The sequence below is a fragment of the Cicer arietinum genome, chromosome 1 (genome assembly GCF_000331145.2).
Source record: "Cicer arietinum cultivar CDC Frontier isolate Library 1 chromosome 1, Cicar.CDCFrontier_v2.0, whole genome shotgun sequence".
In the NCBI taxonomy this organism is placed as follows: Eukaryota; Viridiplantae; Streptophyta; class Magnoliopsida; order Fabales; family Fabaceae; genus Cicer; species Cicer arietinum.
In genome coordinates, this window is record NC_021160.2 from 4666970 (window position 1) to 4687335 (window position 20366).

At 28.3% G+C, this 20366-nt stretch overlaps 2 protein-coding genes across 3 annotated transcripts; both read left to right on the plus strand.

The window, feature by feature from the left end:
* Positions 1-3883: 3883 nt before the first annotated feature.
* LOC101503234 (sugar transporter ERD6-like 16) lies at positions 3884-8578 on the plus strand. Its single transcript, XM_004486021.4, has 18 exons — positions 3884-4184; positions 4476-4538; positions 4625-4714; positions 5347-5406; positions 5625-5690; positions 5837-5902; positions 5987-6062; positions 6163-6227; positions 6458-6550; positions 6654-6734; positions 6833-6917; positions 7210-7256; positions 7352-7414; positions 7514-7573; positions 7786-7839; positions 7963-8022; positions 8122-8236; positions 8326-8578. The coding sequence occupies exons 1-18, from the start codon at positions 3984-3986 to the stop codon at positions 8439-8441; spliced, it is 1461 nt and encodes a 486-aa protein (XP_004486078.1). The 5' UTR covers positions 3884-3983; the 3' UTR covers positions 8442-8578.
* Positions 8579-9768: 1190 nt separating this feature from the next.
* On the plus strand, positions 9769-15511 carry LOC101503550 (LEC14B homolog). 2 transcript variants are annotated; one of them, XM_004486022.3, is made up of 10 exons: positions 9769-9921; positions 10576-10995; positions 11339-11458; positions 11599-11676; positions 13203-13376; positions 13750-13827; positions 14045-14220; positions 14358-14513; positions 14765-14825; positions 15042-15511. In XM_004486022.3, exons 2-10 carry the CDS (start codon positions 10615-10617, stop codon positions 15243-15245), a joined length of 1428 nt encoding a protein of 475 aa, XP_004486079.1. In that variant the 5' UTR covers positions 9769-9921; positions 10576-10614; the 3' UTR covers positions 15246-15511. The 2 variants fall into 2 exon arrangements, with proteins under 2 accessions (XP_004486079.1, XP_004486081.1); XM_004486024.4 differs by lacking the exon at positions 9769-9921 and adding an exon at positions 9990-10255.
* Positions 15512-20366: the final 4855 nt, after the last annotated feature.

Below are 20366 nucleotides of genomic sequence, written 5' to 3' on the forward strand. Positions count from 1 at the left end.
TTAGTTTTTATTGTATTAGTGTGAAAAACAATATCAGTCTTCAGGATAAATATTTTATTCGTCTAATTTTAAATATCTCATTTGAAGTGTGTACAATTCTTTAGAAAATGATTAGTTGATTTGATATCAATGATAAAATGTTTTATTTACTCAAATGTATTTATTAATTGCAGTTAGTTGAAAAATTTGATGAGTTGAAATATAATAAATAAGAGTATTAGTAGAAAAAAGTAATTAATGTTATATTGATATCGTAAAATGATAAATAATTTGAGACAAAAACAAATGACAAATGAAGCATTTAAAATAAGATGGAGGAAATAATTGTTTCCTCGTAAACTTGACTTATTAGAATGAAATAACAATTTACAAATTTGTGACAAATCTAAAGTATTTGGTTAAAACCTAATTTGTAGCCTCACATGTCTCTTGTGTTGAGTCTTTTTTGTTGAGTTATATGAGCCAAAAACAACAAATATAATATCACTCATGATACAATTATAATGCAAAATGAAATTTTGAAGTTTGATTTGGAGAAGAAGATGGTTGTGAGGGAGAAAAATATACCAAAGTCATAGCTAACAATCCCTTGTGGAAGAAAAAGATGGTCATGAAGAAAAATATATCAAAGTCAGTTACTCAAGTGAATATAAATATCAATTACATTTCATCACACAACATAAAAGCAATTTTGTTATTATAAAATTAGCGAGGAAGTTAGCGTAAACAACGGTTCTTGTCTCGAGATTGAGATATGTGTCTTCTTAAATCTTGGATCAACAAAGAAAAAAAATAGATATTTGGATTTAGATTGAAAATAATTACGATGTAAATTCACATTTAATAAATGATAAATAGATAATAGAGAAACATTTATTGCATTATGAGTTATTATTAATGTTTGTTTAATGTTGATTTTTTTTTATTGATAAAATAAAATTGTGTACTTATATAAATAATAGAAAGATAAGATATTCTAGCTATGGGAGTTATCACTACTTTTGATTGATCCACGCGGAACTTCTTCAAGACTTTAGTCAAGTAATGGTTTTGGTTTATGAATAAAGTTCATTTAGACATGTCCCTTATGATCTATATACTCAAGATCTTACTGACAGCCCCCATATCCTTCATCTCAAACTCACTTTTCAACAACATTTTCACCCTTTGAATTTCTTATTTGCTATCACAAGCAATTAACATGTCATCTACATAGAGAAGCAAGTAGCAACACCATTTTTAGTTTCTTAGTAAACATACTCATCATGTTTGCACCTATTGAGACCATTCTTCAAAATAAAAGTATCAAACCTTTTGTACCACTACCTTGGTGATTGCTTGAGGCCATAAAGGGACCTTTTTAATAAGCAAACTTTGTCTTCTTCACCCTTCTTAACAAAGCCCCGAGGTTGAATCATATGAATATACTTTTCAAGCATTCCATGTAAGAAAGTTGTCTTATCATCAAGTTGTTCCAACTATATTTTTCTTTGCAACCATGGCTAGCATCATACAAATAGAAAAATGATTTACAATAAGAGGGAATACCTCGTTGAAATCAAATCCCTTTTTTTGCGTGAATCTCTTTTCCACCAACCTTGCTTTGAATCTAGGCTTTTCAACCCCTAGGATTCTTTCCTACAGTTTGAATAACCACTTGCAGTTGACTAACTTCTTCCCTTTAGGCTTGTCAACCAACATCCATGTGTTATTCTTATGCAAAAAGCTCAATTATTCATTCATAGCTTCAGTCCAATTTACAGATTTCTGAACTTCTGAACTTTCATAACCTTCAAATACAACATCAGGATCACCATTGCGACCTTTTTGATCTCCTTGCTTCTTAGATTTCTAATAGTATGATCATTTTTCAGAAGTTCTAGGAATAGTGATGTTTGTTGCAGCAATTTAGAAACACATTCTTCATTTTCTTCCTAATCTTAATCATAAGAATTTCCTTATCACTTTCATTCATAGAAGCGTAATCACGGTATCGGTCTAATACCATATTAGAAACTATAGGATCAAATAGATGAATATGAAACTCATTAAAAATAAGTTTGAGAGTTTGATTCAAAAGAAATTTACATAAAATATTTCATATTGATGATTAAGAAGATTACATAACAATAAGTACAAATAACTCTATCTATATATCTACTCGTGGTCTTTAACTTAATTTCAGTTAATATTTTAGTCATTTTTTTCTTTTCGATTTGGTCATTTATTTTAATTTTAAGTGACAATTTGATTTTTTATGTTTTAAAATGTCAACCATGTTATCTTTTTTTTTTACAAAAACTCAAAAATTCATCAAGATTTTCAAACAACACCTATAAAATTAATTATATTATTTAATATAAAACAAATTTATCAAATTTGTAACTCAAATCTTAAAGTCATATTTGTCATTCTTTATTTAATGTTGTTAGAGATAAAAATATGAGTTTATTTAAAGATTTAATTTATGAATATGATGAAATTGCATTATATTGAGAAAGATAATTAATTTTATGGGTTTCATTTGAAATTTTTGATGAATTTTTTGTAAAAAATAAAGATACATTGCTGACATTTATCAAATGGTTACTTAAAATTAAAATAAAGAACCAAATTAAAAAAAAGACAAAAAATTTAACTAAAATTAAGTTAAGAGACTACATATGATATTTAGGCGTATATAAATTTAAACTTAACCATCCAACTTACTAACTGAGTCAACTCTAACTAACTCATTTATTTCTAATAACTTACATGTCAAAAAATTTATTTGAATAACTTAGCTACTACAACCCATTTTCTGAACTGGATTAAACTAGTAAGCTGCCATAAGAATTAAGACCCCAGAAAAAACTAGTAAGCTGCCACTGCACCAATTTTGTCGTATACGACCCACTTGCATGAAAATAATTTGAATAGAACACATATCCACCTATCTATATACAATAATAATACACATGTACCTCACATTAATTTTTATACACTTATTCAATACTTTATTTCATCTCCACACATATACCTCACATTTTTATACACTCATTCAATATTTTATTTCATCTCCATCTATCTCTTCCTATTACATTATTAATATATCAAATATATGATATTATTATCTTTTATCACTATCTCTCATGATGTATATACTCTTAATTTGGAGTGTATACTAAATATTTTTCATGTATATGTGTTCAATTCAATCATTGTAAACTTGAAATCTCTTATAAGTTTACTTTGCTCTATCTCAAAATAATTGACTCATTTGAAAAAAAAAAAATTATCTCAAAGTACTGACTATTTCAATCTTCAATGTAGTTTTTTTCTATTCTACCGTCTAATTAATATTATTTACATTATTTTCAATATAATATATTTTATTAAAAATTTATGACATTGATAATGTACTAATAATTAACAAAGATAATTTAATAAAAATAATATTATTTTTTATTTTATTTTATTTATACACTTTTATTAATACGTGTGAAATGATTAAATGAGACAATTAATTATTTTAAAAAATAAAAATAGAAATGATTAAAAAAATTACCATCTAATATTTAAAATTAATAATATGAATTAATTAATATTATATAGCATGAGGATGTCCCATATCCTAGTATGAACCACGTAAGCTAGGAAGAATAAACAATAGCAATCATACTTCCAAATCTCTTACTCCAAGGATAGGGTCTTGAAACTTGATTGATTTCCCTTTTGTAACTTTGTCATATCAATGACAGCTACTTTTCCCACTTGCATAGCTAATTTGAGACGCTTGCCTCTAATTAATTTTCAATACACATGATGAGGACAATATTGGAAATTAACATATGTACAAATAATGTTGGTGAGATACATGTAGTATAAATGCCATGCTTTTGCATGTTGTCTTTCACAACATAGCTCACAATTTCTTGGGGTGCTATTGTGACAAGTTCTTTTGTCAATTTTTTAAAAGGTTTGTATTACTATTGAATTAGAAAATGGCAATTGAGCAGCATAAGGATGTTGAGAGTGGAGAAGCCAATGTGATTCAGTATTTGCATGAACCTTTAATTCAACAAGGGGAAGATGCATGTAAAGAAGTTCATGATTCAGATAAAAGTGTGGAAAATGGATCCATTGGAATGGTTCTGCTTAGCACATTTGTTGCTGTTTGTGGTTCTTTTTCATTTGGAACTTGTGTAAGTAGTACTCATTTTTACTCTTTTGAAAATTATAATTGACTTTTTTCGTATCAAACTTAATTATAAACTCTTATTAATAAAATATTTAATTTATGACATATTATTTTATAATCAAAAGTGAAAAGGAATTGGTTGTATGGCTTAAGAAATAAAGCATTTTGTGAATATATAGTTCATTCACTACATGTCTGCTTCAAATTTAATTTGTGTCTGTTTCTATAACCAAACAAAAATCACAATATATATTCATATAAAAAAATGTTTAAACTCAAGTAACTATTTTGTTAGGTGGGTTATTCAGCACCAACTCAAGCGGCTATAAGAGCAGATCTTAATCTATCTCTTGCTGAGGTTGGTATATATTCTTGTTTTTCCACATATATCATTCTCTTCTGTAAACTTTACTTTTTTTAATACATATTTTTTGGGATTGGCAGTTTTCAATGTTTGGTTCTTTGGTGACCATTGGTGCAATGCTTGGAGCTGTAACAAGTGGTCGAGTTACTGATTTCATTGGCAGAAAAGGGGTATGTGAAACTAGATACTCCCCCATCATGGTTTTAAATTACACAATAAATTTTTATGTTGTAGAAATATATTAGGAAATACAGCTGTTGCAATTTAAACTGTAAATGTAATGTTGTTATAATTACTCCAAAATTTATAATATTACAATTAGAATTATAATTGTAAACTGCAATTAAAAACCGTGCTCCTTAAGTTTCATATTATTTTGAAGTTGTGATACATAATTTTAAAAAAAGAATAAATAATTTTTTGAGCACTTCGTGTAACAAACACAAAAAAAATAGTCTTAAAATATACAAAAGTTTATTTTTCACCATTACATCAATAAATCTCACCATATTTCATTTGATACAATGATGAGATTTATATATCCAATTGCCTTTTTTCATATTTATCCGGTGAGTAGTGGAAATTATAAACTTGTACATGGGTGTAAATATGTAAGATTTATTTCTCACTTGTGCACCATAAATTAAATTGACCCTTTTTGAGTAGACAAATCTAAGTTGTCATAGTAGTTTAAAATTGAGAAACAGTATATAAATTAGTTTCACAAGTGGTTGAAATCAAATAATTGATTATCCAATTATGCCATGTTGTTACAATAAGCATTAATTTTGATGTGAAACAGGCTATGAGAGTTTCAACAGGATTTTGCATTATAGGATGGTTAGCTGTCTTCTTCTCTAAGGTATATATGCATCTTTTGAACAATGTATAGATACTGGATTCAGATTTCCTATGGTCATAGATCCCTCCATTCGTGGGGTAGATATCTTCGATCTTGCTGCTCGATCAAAATCAAATGGTCTAAATTTAAGTTTGACATTTTAAATAACAAAATTAAAATTAAATTCTGCATTTTTTAGAACTGTACTAACTTATTACATGAGATCTCATCTAATGCAGGATTCTTACTCACTTGACTTGGGAAGGTTTTGTACAGGATATGGAATTGGAGTAATCTCATACGTGGTAATTAATTAATTGTTAAACATAGAAACTTCAATTCATTTTCATTCAAAAAAGTTGAAGTCCATGCAGTTTTAATTCACTAGTTATATTTATATGTTGCCTCTTCATTGTAATATTCCTAAATAAAAATCAGCAAAATGGATCAGGTTCCAGTATATATAGCAGAAATAGCACCAAAAAATCTTAGAGGAGGACTTGCAACAACAAATCAGGTGAGATTTTTTTTTACAATTTTCTATTTTTTGACTAATAAGTATCATTTAATTGGATTAGTATTGATTATAATTGTATTGCAGCTTATGATTGTCATTGGATCATCAATGTCATTTTTAGTAGGAAGTGTCATAAATTGGAGAGAACTAGCACTAGCTGGTAAGTTAGTATATAACAATTAATTTTGAATTGAAGGGTAACAGATTATGGAGAAAGATATCTAACTGTTGATTTGGTTTGGCTTTTTGAACTTTTGAAGGATTAGTGCCTTGCATTTGCTTGCTGCTTGGTCTGTTCTTCATTCCTGAATCTCCTAGATGGCTGGTAAGGATTAATTAATAATCTATAGGTCAAAGTACTTTTATGCTTATACTTATATATTAAGGGATATTAAGTTTTAATGTGATTTTCTTTTAAAATTTTATCTTTCATTTAAATTATTATATCTATAGTTTTCTCTTTTTTCTTTCAATTAAATAACATATTTTTTAAATATTTATATCTGGATTTATTCAATAATTGTATAAAATTTTGTAATTTCTATTATTTTTCAGGCAAAGGTTGGTCGCGAAAAAGAGTTTCAACTAGCTTTAAGGAAACTTCGGGGTAAAAATGTTGATATTTCTCATGAAGCTTCTGAAATTCTGGTACATTTCAAGCTTTCTTAACTGATTAAAAACCATACAAAAAAAATATTCCAATTGATTTGACATGTTTGATGACATGAGCTCAATTCTTTCTGTATTATAGGATTATATTGAAACTCTTCAAAGCCTTCCTAAGTCTAAGATGTTGGATTTGTTCCAAAGCAAATATGTGCGCTCTGTAGTTGTGAGTAACATATACTTTACTTGTAGAAATTCATTCATAGTGTGTGTAATTAATTAATTAATTATCAAATGATCTTAAACTATTTGTAACAATTTCAGATTGGGGTTGGACTAATGGCATTTCAACAATCTGTTGGAATTAATGGCATAGGATTCTATACAGCTGAGACTTTTGTCGCAGCCGGTTAGTGAAAAGAAATGCATATTGATTGTAGAAAATTCATGCACACGTCTTAGCGTCCGACATCAACATGTCATTAATACATCTTAACGTCCGACATCGACATGTCATTAATACATCTTAACGTCCGACATCGACATGTCATTGGTACATATGTCTTTTTTCTCAAATTATTACCAATGAGGACGTGCCAGTATCGTGTCTAATTTCTATGTCTGTGTTTCGTAGGAGAAATCTGTCCTAGTTGTTACATATTCTTTTATTGTCCTAGTTGTTACTTATTCTTTTATTGCAGGCCTTTCTTCACCAAAAGCTGGTACCATAGCTTATGCTTGTATACAGGTAATTTAGTTGATCCCTTCAATAATTTCTCAGAAATTAACCATATAATAATTGAATTATTTTGTGTAAACCTCATTTATTACATTGAATGACAGGTTCCATTTACCATGTTGGGAGCTATATTGATGGATAAGTCTGGAAGAAAACCTCTTATAACAGTAAATCTATTGTCAAACACTTATTTATCAATGATATATCTAAATGAAAAGGGAATAAGAAATTCAGGTTTAACAAAAGTATTTCTTGTATATAAGCAGGTTTCTGCAAGTGGAACATTCTTAGGTTGCTTTATTACAGGAATTGCCTTCTTTCTCAAGGCAAGTCTTTAGTGTTAATTTACTCCACCAAAAGGGGGTGTTTTGGTAAACATCTTAATTAATAGTTTATTATCTTTGGAATTTTATAAAAATGAGTTGAAATAGCTTACACAAATACTATCATAAAATTAATCTAATAACATGTCTCCGTAACTAAATATAAACAAAAAAGTACATATATCTAGACTAAATTATGGCTTGATATGGATCAGAATCAAAGCTTATTGCTTGAGTGGGTGCCAACATTAGCAGTTGCAGGCGTGTTGGTAAGTTTTCTTCCTCAAATTTTGAATTTTCCTCCTCTTTGATTATTAAAGAAACTATTGTACTATGTATTCCTTAAACTCAAACTCAATGTTTAAACTGAAATCCTATCTTCTTGTAATCAGATCTACATAGCAGCATTCTCAATTGGGTTGGGATCAGTTCCTTGGGTGATGATGTCTGAGGTATGGAGGTCAATAGTTCGATCTCCATTGCAACTTAATACTAATAAAGTTTTCAGTTAATTTTTATTTTATTTTAATTTTTTAATTTTGATATTGCAGGTGTTTCACATAAATGTGAAGGGAAGTGGTGGAAGTTTGGTGGTTTTGGTAGCTTGGCTAGGAGCTTGGGTGGTTTCATATACTTTCAATTTCCTTATGAGCTGGAGTTCCCCTAGTAAGCATAGTACCAACAAAGTTATTCAACAATACATTAATTCTTATGTCTATTAATCAGTAACATGTAATTGTATTGTTTTTTAACAGGTACTATGTTTTTGTATGCTGGATGTTCTCTTTTGACCATTCTATTTGTAGCAAAAGTAGTCCCAGAAACCAAAGGAAAAACATTGGAAGAAATCCAAGCTTACATTAGTTCTTAGAGAATGAGCAAAGAAGACTAGGACATTGTCCAAATATTGCCATCATTTATCAAATTAGTAATTGATAGTGTGTAAAACAACAACTATGTATTAATTTTTTGGGCCAAATTACTCCATCTATTCATTATTTCTCTGAATTTTATCATACTCATAAAATGGTCAAACGAATCCTTTATTCAATTGAACCAAATCAGAACCTCATATATTATGATCATTCTGTTTTAGTTAATGATTCACAACTTCAACATCTCCAACCCCATGAGTGCTTTCAACATCAATATCATCTTCAACACCTAACATTATATTCTCGTAGTTGTTTGAGGCACTTGGTTTCATAGTAATTGGATGCATCAAATACATTCTCTCCAAATCATGATAACCCAAATTTTTGAATGATCTCACACTGTTGAAATAATTTACATGATCAACATCTATTACTATGAAAAATATTTGAGGACCCTATTATTGTCTCTTTATAATCAAGAAATTTTTCGGGTGTGATAAAATAATATAAGATGACATGCCATCTATATAAATAAAGAATAAACATATTTTATATGAATTTAAAATGAAGACAAAGGGGACCAAAAGGAGAATATACATGGAAACTGAAAGGACCACATGACCATCTTTAAATAAATACAAAATAGAGATAAACTTTTAACAAATATCAAATAGAGACCACCATTAAACAAAACAAGGATTACCATTAAATAAAGAATTAAACAACCAACTCACATAAGACCAAATAAGAACCACAATTAAAATTTTGTATACACCAAATACTAAACAAATGAAATTTTATATATATATATATATATATTTCTTTCGGTCATTTTTATAAAAGATAAATAAATTAAAATTTAATCAAATTTATTTGATCTACATAAAAAGAAAGGGAAGGAATATTAATTTTAGTATGATTTTGACTCAAATAATTTAAAGGACACAATTGTTTAAAAATTATAAAAATGGTATCTACTCTTTAGCAACTAACATTATACATCACTAATAACAATTAATTTTGAATGAAACTAAATGTGTTTTCGTTTCTAATTGTCAATGATGATTTTATAATTTAAAATTATTTTAGATCGTATAATTTTTACATATAATCTAACTTGTATTTTAAGTGATTATTGAATAATAAACTTTAATTAAAGACAAATTATTGATGACAACTCAAATTAAAATTTAGATTCTAACCATCTTTAATCAAATTTTATTTATTTTCTAATGGAACCAAAACTTTATTGTTTGAAGTTGTTAATTAATTATTGCAAGTACACACCTACTACGTGCATAAATTTCCTCCGCGTGTAATAATTTATGCAAAATGAGAAGGGCAAAGACAAAAGTGGCCTTTGACAAATCTAATAATCAATAGTATAGATTATATATAGTATAGAACAAACACACATAAACAAGTGAATCAAGATTCTCGTGGCTTCATTCCCACAACTTCATATTCCAATCACAGGTTTCATTACTCAATCATCGTAACCTCCTTTATATTTATTTGTCTTTCTCTGCTTTATTAGCTGCAGTGATGATGCTGAATTGAGTTTCAGTTTCTACCCAGATATTCATTTTCCTTTCAATTCTCATTATTGTATTAAAGTTCCTTTCTTTTTCTTGAATTAGTTCGATTTTTCTTTTTCTTACCGACCCTTTTTTTACATCAATCAAATGGACTCAACTTGAACCAAAAAAAGTTATTGGTTCATTTCTAAGCATCATGTCTTTTCACCTAATTTCTTTTGACTATTTTATTCATAGTGTGAGACTAAAAGTGGTTCTTCCTTTGGCTAAGGGTAATTTAGGTTTAGAACAGTTCAAAATGATAGAATTCTCTGTGCATATTTTTGTGCATTTATGATTAAGAATTCCTTTTGCTATGGGTTTTGTTGTGTATGGCTCATAGTTTATGTAATATATATACACAAGTTGTAATTTATAACCCCACGATTGAATAATAGAAAGGTACTGCCGGCTGCTGCTATGCAGTCGGGGACGTAGACATAATTGGTTGAACTTCGTGATCATATCTTCTGTGTCATTTGTTTTCTTTATACGAATCTGTTTTCTTTTGAACCAGAGTTAGTGTTCTAATAGTTTTTTTTACTTGATGCAGTTTTGTAGGATATATAGAGTGAAAGACAAGGAATAAATTATGAGTCGGTCAAATAAAGATACAAGTAAAAGTAGGAAAGGTTGTGGCAGTGATGAATCTTCTGGAAGTGGAATGAGTGGAGAAGGGACAAATTTTCTTGTACATGAAATTGCACAAATTACAAAACTTAGGTCAAGTCCTCATGAGCATTTGAGTAGTGTTGTTCCTGGTAGGATGAGATTACCTGCATCAACTGTAAAAATGTTAGTTGGTAGAGAAGGTAATTATTCAGGAAGAGGGAAATTTTCAGCAGCTGATGGATGTCACATGTTAAGCCGCTATTTGCCTACCAAAGGTCCTTGGATTGTTGATCAGATGGGAAGTCGTGCTTATGTTTCGCAGTTTTCAGATGATGGTTCTCTTTTTATAGCTGGATTCCAGGTTATTACTACCATCATTCTCATTCTCATTCTCATTCTCATTCTCATTCTCATTCTCATTCTCATTATAATTAGTACTGTTATGTATAATTATCTGTGAATCGAAGCTGAAGATGATTTTGAGTGTGTTTGGAAATGTGTTGAGAGCAAGTAAACATGCAATGAGTTTGAAGCTAGTAGTTATAGCTTTTGGTTAGACGTGAGTTGACATTGTGGAAGTTGATGTTTCCAAACACGCACTTTGTTAAAATCAAGAGTCTTGTACTTGTTGTTAAACTATGATTATGGGACATAAGGGTCTTTTTATCTTCATTTAAGGTTGTTTGTGCTTTGTTATGAAACAGGGAAGCCACATCAGGATTTATGATGTAGACAAGGGCTGGAAAGTTATGAAGGATATTTCTGCTAGAAACTTACGGTGGACAATTACTGATACATCTCTCTCACCCGACCGGAACTATCTTGTAAGTTCAACTTGTTTTTCAGATGAGATGGCATTTGCCAGTTTTCTAGGATCGACGGAGGATTTCCTGTTATAAACAGCTGATTCTGACCATCTCTTTTAACTTCTTGTTTCTGACAAATTGTTAATTAACTATTGCAGGTTTATGCTAGTATGTCACCAATTATCCATATTGTCAATGCTGCGTCGGCTACAACACAGTCAGTAGCAAATGTGACGGTATGTGCTTGAAATTTCTCATCTTTGCTGTTACAAAGTTGCAATTCCAATTGCGATCCGTCCAGCTAAAAATTTATATTGTTAACTCTAAATTGTATGATTTAAAGACACACCAAAAGTAGCTTGAAATATATCAAACGAATGAACTATGATGTGTAATTTAACAATTTTAAATGATGAATTGACAGAAAAACTTAACCATAATGCTAAAAATGTTTATTTCACAATTGAGTTTCCTTGTCAACTTATATATAAGCTAATAAAAATCACAGCACATAAGTATCCTATTAAACCCATAAGTTGTCATTCTCTGTGTATTCTTGCTAAATCGTAGTTTACTTGACTTTTTGTTACTAATACTCATAACTCTACCCTTTGAATTTGGCTTTCAGCCTTCTGGTCCATTATTTCAGCTTCTACGTACTTCAATTTCAATTCAATTACATATGTTCAAGCCGCCTATCAAAGTTTGCTCACTTTTAGGGACCCCCTGGATGTTTTATGGATCTGTCTTTTGTCAAGAACAGTACAATGTTCTCAAGTAACATCCTTCTTCTTTTGACTTAGAAGCCACTTAAAGTCACTACATGATACCCAAGTCCTAACTAGACGAATGAAAATGGAGCAATAATATAGCCAATGAAGATGCATAAAGAGTGAATGGTTAGCCTTTTGTTTGTTAAAAAGAAAACAAAGCAATCGATTATCCAAATGCAGTGCATAGTGTGAGTGAGTAACTGTGTGAAGACCTTTTTTAGAAGAACAAAAACAAGAGAAATGGAATAATCAAATATATTCAATAGTGCTCATTAGTTCTTCATTTGACAGTTTTCGAGTCTTTGGCTTTTCAATGTCTTTGATGAGAATTTGTGAAAGAAAAGGAAAAAAGAAATTAAGAAGAATGAAAGAGTTGTTTAATCATGTGATTTGTATTAATGAAATGGAATCACATTGATTCATGCATGCTCGCACAATTGGAGGCAATCTACGATTCATCACATGATGTGAATCACTGACTTGTTAATCGTATTGAGTAGTTCAATTCTTACTATGTTTTTATTCAGAGTAGCCAATGAAATATAACTTTTTTTAGGATTTTACAATTTCATAGACAAGTACGATTTATTTAGTATTTACAGTATACTTCTCTCTTGTATGTGATACTAATATTCTTTGCAATTACTGTACTCTAAATTTTACTTATTAGATTTAGTAATGGTTAATGCAAAAATTGACTTCTTACTATGATCAATTTGAATCTGTAAATCATTTAAGTGTATCTTATGTTATCGTTGGCATACTCACACTACTTTTGAGTTGTAGGTCCTACAAGATACAATTAATTTTTATTTTTCGTTGTTATTAAGTAACATACATAGATTACTTTTCGTGTTTAAACGTCTAACTTAGAATATTTTATGATATAATGTATATATTTATGCATATGTTTTTAGGTATTTATGTGTTTCTGTGTGTATAAGCATATCAAATAATTGTTTGCTTCACAAAACCTTCTTTTATTGCAGGAAATTCATTATGGATTAAATTTCTCTTCGGACAATGATAGTGATGAATTTGGGATTTTCTCTATCAAATTTTCAACTGATGGGCGAGAGCTTGTGGCTGGAACTAGTGATAGTTCGATATATGTATATGATCTTGGAGCAGATAAGCTTAGCCTTAAAATTCCTGCTCACCTGGTAATATATATTATTTTCCTATAATTGGTTTCTGATTTTGCGCAATTCTCGCTCACCTGGTATTATATATTAGACTCCTAGTTGTAGTTTACAATGTTTAGTTACTTTATTTTGAGCTTCTATACCAATCAATGTCGTTAAATAGCGGCTATAGCAATGTACTATAGTGTAGCAGAATTTGAACAAAGTAAGGCAGCCAAATTTTGAGCTTGAGAATAATTTGTTTCTGGTCCTTCATCCTTGTAGAGATGATTTTTTAAATATTGTCAATATTTTTGTTCATCATTTTAAAGTGGAATTTTAACTTCAGCAGGAGTTTTATTTGTAAGTATGGACAGTGGATGATGTCTGATGTTCCATTTTTATGTTGCAGTCTGATGTTAACACTGTCTGCTTTGCCGATGAATCTGGTCATCTCATATATTCCGGAAGTGATGATAGTTTCTGCAAGGTACACTTCACATTATAACTTTAGTAGTTTGTTAATATCCACATATACATGGGTCATTGTAACTATAGGAGCATGTCATTATTCCATTGTTGGTAGGTGAAATTTATGCTGATCACAGCCTTAAGAGCCATTTTTTTTGTTAAACCATTTACTCCCAATTCATTGCTTTGGTATTTCTTCTTGATGAAGTAATTCTCGGTTGTTATGATCTGCGCAGGTGTGGGACAGGCGTTGCTTTGTCTCAAAAGGACAACCAGCTGGTATCTTAATGGGTCATTTAGAAGGCATTACATTCATTAATAGTCGCGGGGATGGCCGCTATTTAATTTCTAATGGAAAAGATCAAACTACCAAATTATGGGACATAAGGAAGATGTCTTCTAACGCCATGAAGTAAAACTTTTTTATCCCTCACTTTTTTATGTTGGAGTGACACTTAAGTCCAAGAATATGGACTAGTCTATATTTTTTTCCTCCTAATCTGTGATGTATTATTTTTTAATGATAATGATTATAACTTAAACTAACAGTTTGGGCCTTGGAGACGACGAGTGGGACTACCGGTGGATGGACTATCCTAAATATGCAAGAAATTTAAAGCATCCCCATGACCAGTCATTGGCAACATATAAAGGTCACTCCGTGTTGCGTACTCTAGTTCGCTGTTATTTCTCACCATCATATAGGTAACTTGTATTTTCGGCACATTCTCACTCTAGTATAAAATAGCTCTATATTTTACAATAATTAATTCCGTAGGTTTTAGCTCATGGCAACTTCAATATGTTTTTGTTGAGTAGCTGGAAGTTGGATGGTTATATTGTTATCCATGGTTTTAAACCAAACTCTTACCACTAAAGTGACACTTCTTGGACATTTTTCCATGTTAGTATAAGATGTTTTCAAGAATGACGTCTCGTGTATTTTTTTATTGCAGCACGGGTCAAAAATACATTTACACTGGGTCTAGTGATTCCTCTGTCTATATATATGACCTGGTAAAAAGAAACACTTTTGTTTATATATTTTATAAACAGTTACTACTCCGTTCTAAAATACAAGTAAAAACTAGTCAAAGAAAATGATTCATAATTTGGTTCAAATTTTGAATTAAATACATCGACTTTCTTTGACTAATTTATACCTATATTTTGGAACAGCGAGAGCACTGATTTAGCATTGTCTAAAATATTTGAGTTGCACATTATTTGTAGGTGAGTGGAGCTCAAGTTGCAAAACTTGATCATCATGAAGCACCTGTAAGAGATTGCAGTTGGCATCCTTTCTATCCAATATTGATAACTTCAGCTTGGGATGGTGACATTGTTAGGTGGGAATTTCCTGGAAATAATCAACCCCCTGCCTCTCCAAATAGAAGAACAGGTGGAGTTCGTATTAGAGGTTTGTATTATATGTAAACCTCATGTTCTTTGTACATATATATCTAGGTAGCTTGATTTACAACATAATTTATATGCATCTTTTTTTTTACTTAATTTTCCTTACACCTATAGAAAGGGTCTCAAAAGTTTGTTACATTTATTTATAGTTTTATACCTTGGTTTTTGTAAGCTTTGTATTGTAAGCCTATCATGGATGAACATAAAGCCGTAGATTATAAGTTCTTTATATTATTTTCATCAGATTATCAAATTATATAATAAGAAGTGGATATTTTTTCTAATATTAAATAGCTTTTTCTGCGAAAATTGGACTTGCATATATGCAGGCAATACAATAGTCATCTAATGGAAATACCAAACATTAGTTCAAGTTTCTTATAATTTTCTTCTAATCAAGTTTCAAATCAAATAATAAAAAAAAAAATGGACAATATTTGAACAGTTAAATAGCCTTAGTTAAGGAATTATTTTTCAGAAATTAAGGATCTTGTTGAATTTCATAAACAAACTACTATATAGCATTGTTGGTCTAAAAAACAAGTCTATGTAAATTTAGTTATGTAATCCCAGTTCATTGCTAGGCTAGACATTTTGAATTTGTATTACTCTCAATAAGTATTATAGTAATTTGAATTAATGTCATTTTAATTTTTAGTAAAAAAATATAAACAACGTATCATAAAAAAAATTGTAGTCAATTAGATGAAAAGAACTATTATTATTTTTACTTAAAAAGGAAATATTACTAGTTGAACGTAATACTTTTTTTTTTTATTATATAAAGAATATTAAATATAGTTAGTTGTTATTCTTCATTAATATGCATAACTTTAAATTTATATATTCCCATAATGTCAAAAAGTATTCACATGCATCTAATCAAAGTTCGATTATTTTAAATGTTTTTTTATTCATATTTAAATATTATAATTATTATTTCTTAAAAAAATACAAAAATATATCATAAAATAGAATGCTTCTAATAGAAACCTACAAAATAATGTCAAAAGGTAGACTTTTACCTTTTTTAGTAAAATAGTGAATTTTATAGTAATAATAATAACTTGAAAAGATGTTATATTTTATTTAAATATACTAAATAAAGATCTATCTTTAGTCTCTTTTTTAAAGGCACATATTAGATGCCACTGATAAAATATATTAGTATAAAACAATTGTTTTGGTACAAAGTATAAAATTATTTCTTATTCAATTTAAGTTTGAAAAGAGTATATGATAAAAAAATAAATAAAAAAAAAAAAAGTGTTCAAAAGGCTTATAGATGCCATTTTTTTTTCCTAGATTATTTTATGGCCTTCTTTTCTAGAATTTTGGGAGCCAATTGTTTCTTTTTTGTATTTACATACATCTTAAAATAAGCTATCCTAAAATGCTCGTGTGTGCCTTGTTGTAGATGAATGATTGTAGCATGCTCTTGAATAAACTTTTTAGTTACTTTCTATCCCAAAATCAGACTAAAAGTGCATTCTCCTAAAGACTGATTGGACTATTTTTTATTTCATGTCATCAACATTTTCTACCATATATGATTATGAGGTATATCCAACCGTAACTCAATGACTCCTTAGTTTCTCATATTATATATATACAAGTGTGTCCCATGCTTCTTTTTGAGGTGCTTGCGTGGGATTACTCTTAATGGGTCAACCTTGACTTTAATCTCTCAATTGTGGTGTGTAATGATAGCTCCCATTTAAAAATGTAATTGGGTCAAGGGTATCAAATATCAATCCAACCACCCCATTCATAGAATTAAAAGAAAAGGATCAATTAAAAAAAGGCATATTAGATTAAAAAAAATTGTGGGAGATGGAACAATGATAACCCATATGAAAATAAATTAAGGTATAAATAATAAGATGATTTTCATTATTCACTTTAAATTAAGTCGAATTTTATAAGAGTTTATGAAAAACTTAAAATTTAAGTTGAAATTAATTCAACTCTACAAAGTACAAAAATATTGAAGTGAGTAAATAAATTATGATACAATTTTAAAATTTAAGTTGAATCTAATTGAATTTTATAAAAAAATGAAATATGTCTCTTTGTAAATACTTTTTAGATTTTATTCTTTTCAACCTAAGACTTTTGTTTTTCCAATGGATTCAAGTTACGATATTTCTAAAAATAGCTTTCAGTTTTGGGTGGTCAAAGAATCTATTAGGTGCCAAATTTTCTATCTAATCCATTCCCCCTAAGCATACTAGTCCAAAGCTTGTCGACAAGTGAGTTGATAATCTACAGGAAAATCTAGTAAAACAAAGAAATACTCATATGATTAAAATAATAATATTTTTAACGCCACAATTGCTTATATAATTTATTAATTTAATTTTGGATAACACTTCAGTGTTTTATTTTATTTATTTTCTTCTAATTTTATTCTTTATTTAATTTTATTACAAAAAATCAAAAAATAAAAAATAAAAATATGAGTTTATTTGAAGATTTGAGTTATAAATTTGATTATATTTGTAGTATATTGAAGATGAAAATTAATTTTATGAGTCTTGTTTGAAAATTTTGATAAATATTTGAAAAAAAATTGATAATATTGTTAATAATTTAAAACATAAAATATTAAATTATTTACTTAAAATTAAATAAATAATCAAATTAAAAAAAAAACTAAAATATTATCTAAAATTAAGTGAGACTGCAAGAACAATTATACATATTTTTAACTATTGAATAGTATTCTATTAATTACTAATCATGTTAAACCAATAGCATATGTCTTCTTTCACAATCACATCAATAATTATAAATGATATATTAATTTTATATGGTATTTTATGATGTCAATTTTAAATAACATCACTCTTAAAATATTTATAAGCACAAACTCCAACCGGTGAGATTCGATTTTAAAATGATAAAAATATTATTAGGTGGAAAACAATTATTAATATGAAAAAATAATTTTGTAAAAATATAAGTTTAACTAAACTAAACTTACAGAAACTGATTTATCATAAACTATTCAGGATCAACACACAAAAATAACTTTACATGTTAATTATCTCCTAAACATACAAATGAAAAGTTTTTATATAACAGCAAGAATGAGCTAAGCAGTGCTGGTGCCCAGTTAAATTAATGTAACTTTTTTTTCTTTCTTTTTCGGTTGAAAAAATGTAGATTTTATTTTATTCATAAAGGGGGAAAGGCATCCACTTTATGATATATACCCCACACACAAATTTAGTAGCATTTGATATTCGCTCTATACCGGTTTCAGTTATTATTAGGAACTAGGAATATAATTATTGTGGAGACCAACTTAGATTTTAGAGTTAAATAATTCAAATATAATATTATTATTTATATAATCCAATTAGTTAAGTGGAGGTGATTAAATGCATATATGCACGGGATATAAGAAGCTTGACTTAATGGTTTAAGTGAGGAGTCAAATTCGAAATAGAGTGATAAGAAAATACGAAATTCCATCTCCATGGTAAACAAAATACTAATTAAAAAAAATTATGCAGATGCACGAACTTGTATTACCTATCTTCTTCGTATCTATTTTTATCCATAAACTCTTTGAAAAAATACATATGCACTGGAATCTGTTTTATTTGGATAAATTTGTGGAAAATGTATTTTAATATATCTTTATTTTATGCTATATTTCCACCCCATAGAGTATCTTGGTATGACCATTAGGTTAAAATTTATTGGATATCGGTAAAAAGTTTATAATGGGTAGAATAAAAATTCGTCTAATAGGTATGAGTACAATGTGCTAATTACTCGTGCAGATACGGTATTATAGTATTCACTTTGCTCTACATCCGCACTAATATAAATATATTATTTATTATATTATATTATATTAGTATTTAGTTTAATTATTTGTTTTTTTTTTTTTTATGTTTTAACATCTATTGATATCATTGGACTACTATAATATTTATAATTAAAAGATAAATGTTTGCAAACTTTTTAAAAATTTGATTATGATAAATAGATAAATAATTGTGACTTTATATCTAAGAAATATATTTTATTAATCGTGATTCTATGATTATAATTAATTGCAACTTCATATCAATTTTCTTCATAGATCTCGAATAATATCGCTATAGGACTTACAATTTCATAAAATATCATTATAGGTATTTAAATGTGTATTGTGACGTGTATTCATTTGAAATATTTTGAGTTAGAAAATATTTTATTTTATAATATTTTATGATTGAGTTTAAGATATTTGAATAATTTCTAAATTTAATCACATAAATATCATTAATTTATCGATTTATTTTAGTTAAAGTGTAGGTAATGGATATGAGTAAAACACTTAAGTATTCAAAGGATAATACTACGAGTATTAAATTGATACTCAAGAAGATATGAACTTGAGTATGAATATTTTTTTAAAATGCAGATATAGAGACGAGTACTGTAATATCCTACTCAAACTCTACTCATTCCCATCATCTCTAACAGTATCTTTCATTTGTTAGATAAAAAGAAGTGCTATGTTAAAATAAAAATTGGTGTAATTAGTAAAGAGTTAACTCATCCTTATAATTACGGGTGTTTTAACTCCTAGTAGCTTTGATATTGTTTTATGAACCTTTGATGCATGTCTTGGTCATGAGATGTCCTTGCAATCTAATCTATGATTTTTAAGAGAACAATAGATTTTGACAGGACATCTCTTTAATCAACTCCTAATTATTTATGTCATTGTTGTTACTTTCATACTTCATATCAAAGGATAAGAGTCATTTATATTGTGAAAACACTTTCTATCTTTATTTTCTAAAATGCGAATTAATTTTATTTTAAGAGACTTTTGAAGTATACTATTATCGTGAAAATTAAATTAAATGTTGTGAATATGTATTTTCAAAAATAATGCAAAATCTATATATATTTTTTGATATTTTTATTTTTTTCTTGAAATATAAACAATTATTTACCACAAAAGTCTTTTAGTTCTTTATTAATAAATAAAATTAACATAAATTTTAAAAATAAAAACAAAAATATTTTCATAAAATAAACTGTTATTAAAATGCATCAAGTGTAGTCTTTAAATCTTAACTCACCTGACAAATGTCGTTAAATTGAACTAGTTGTCATAAATTGAAATTC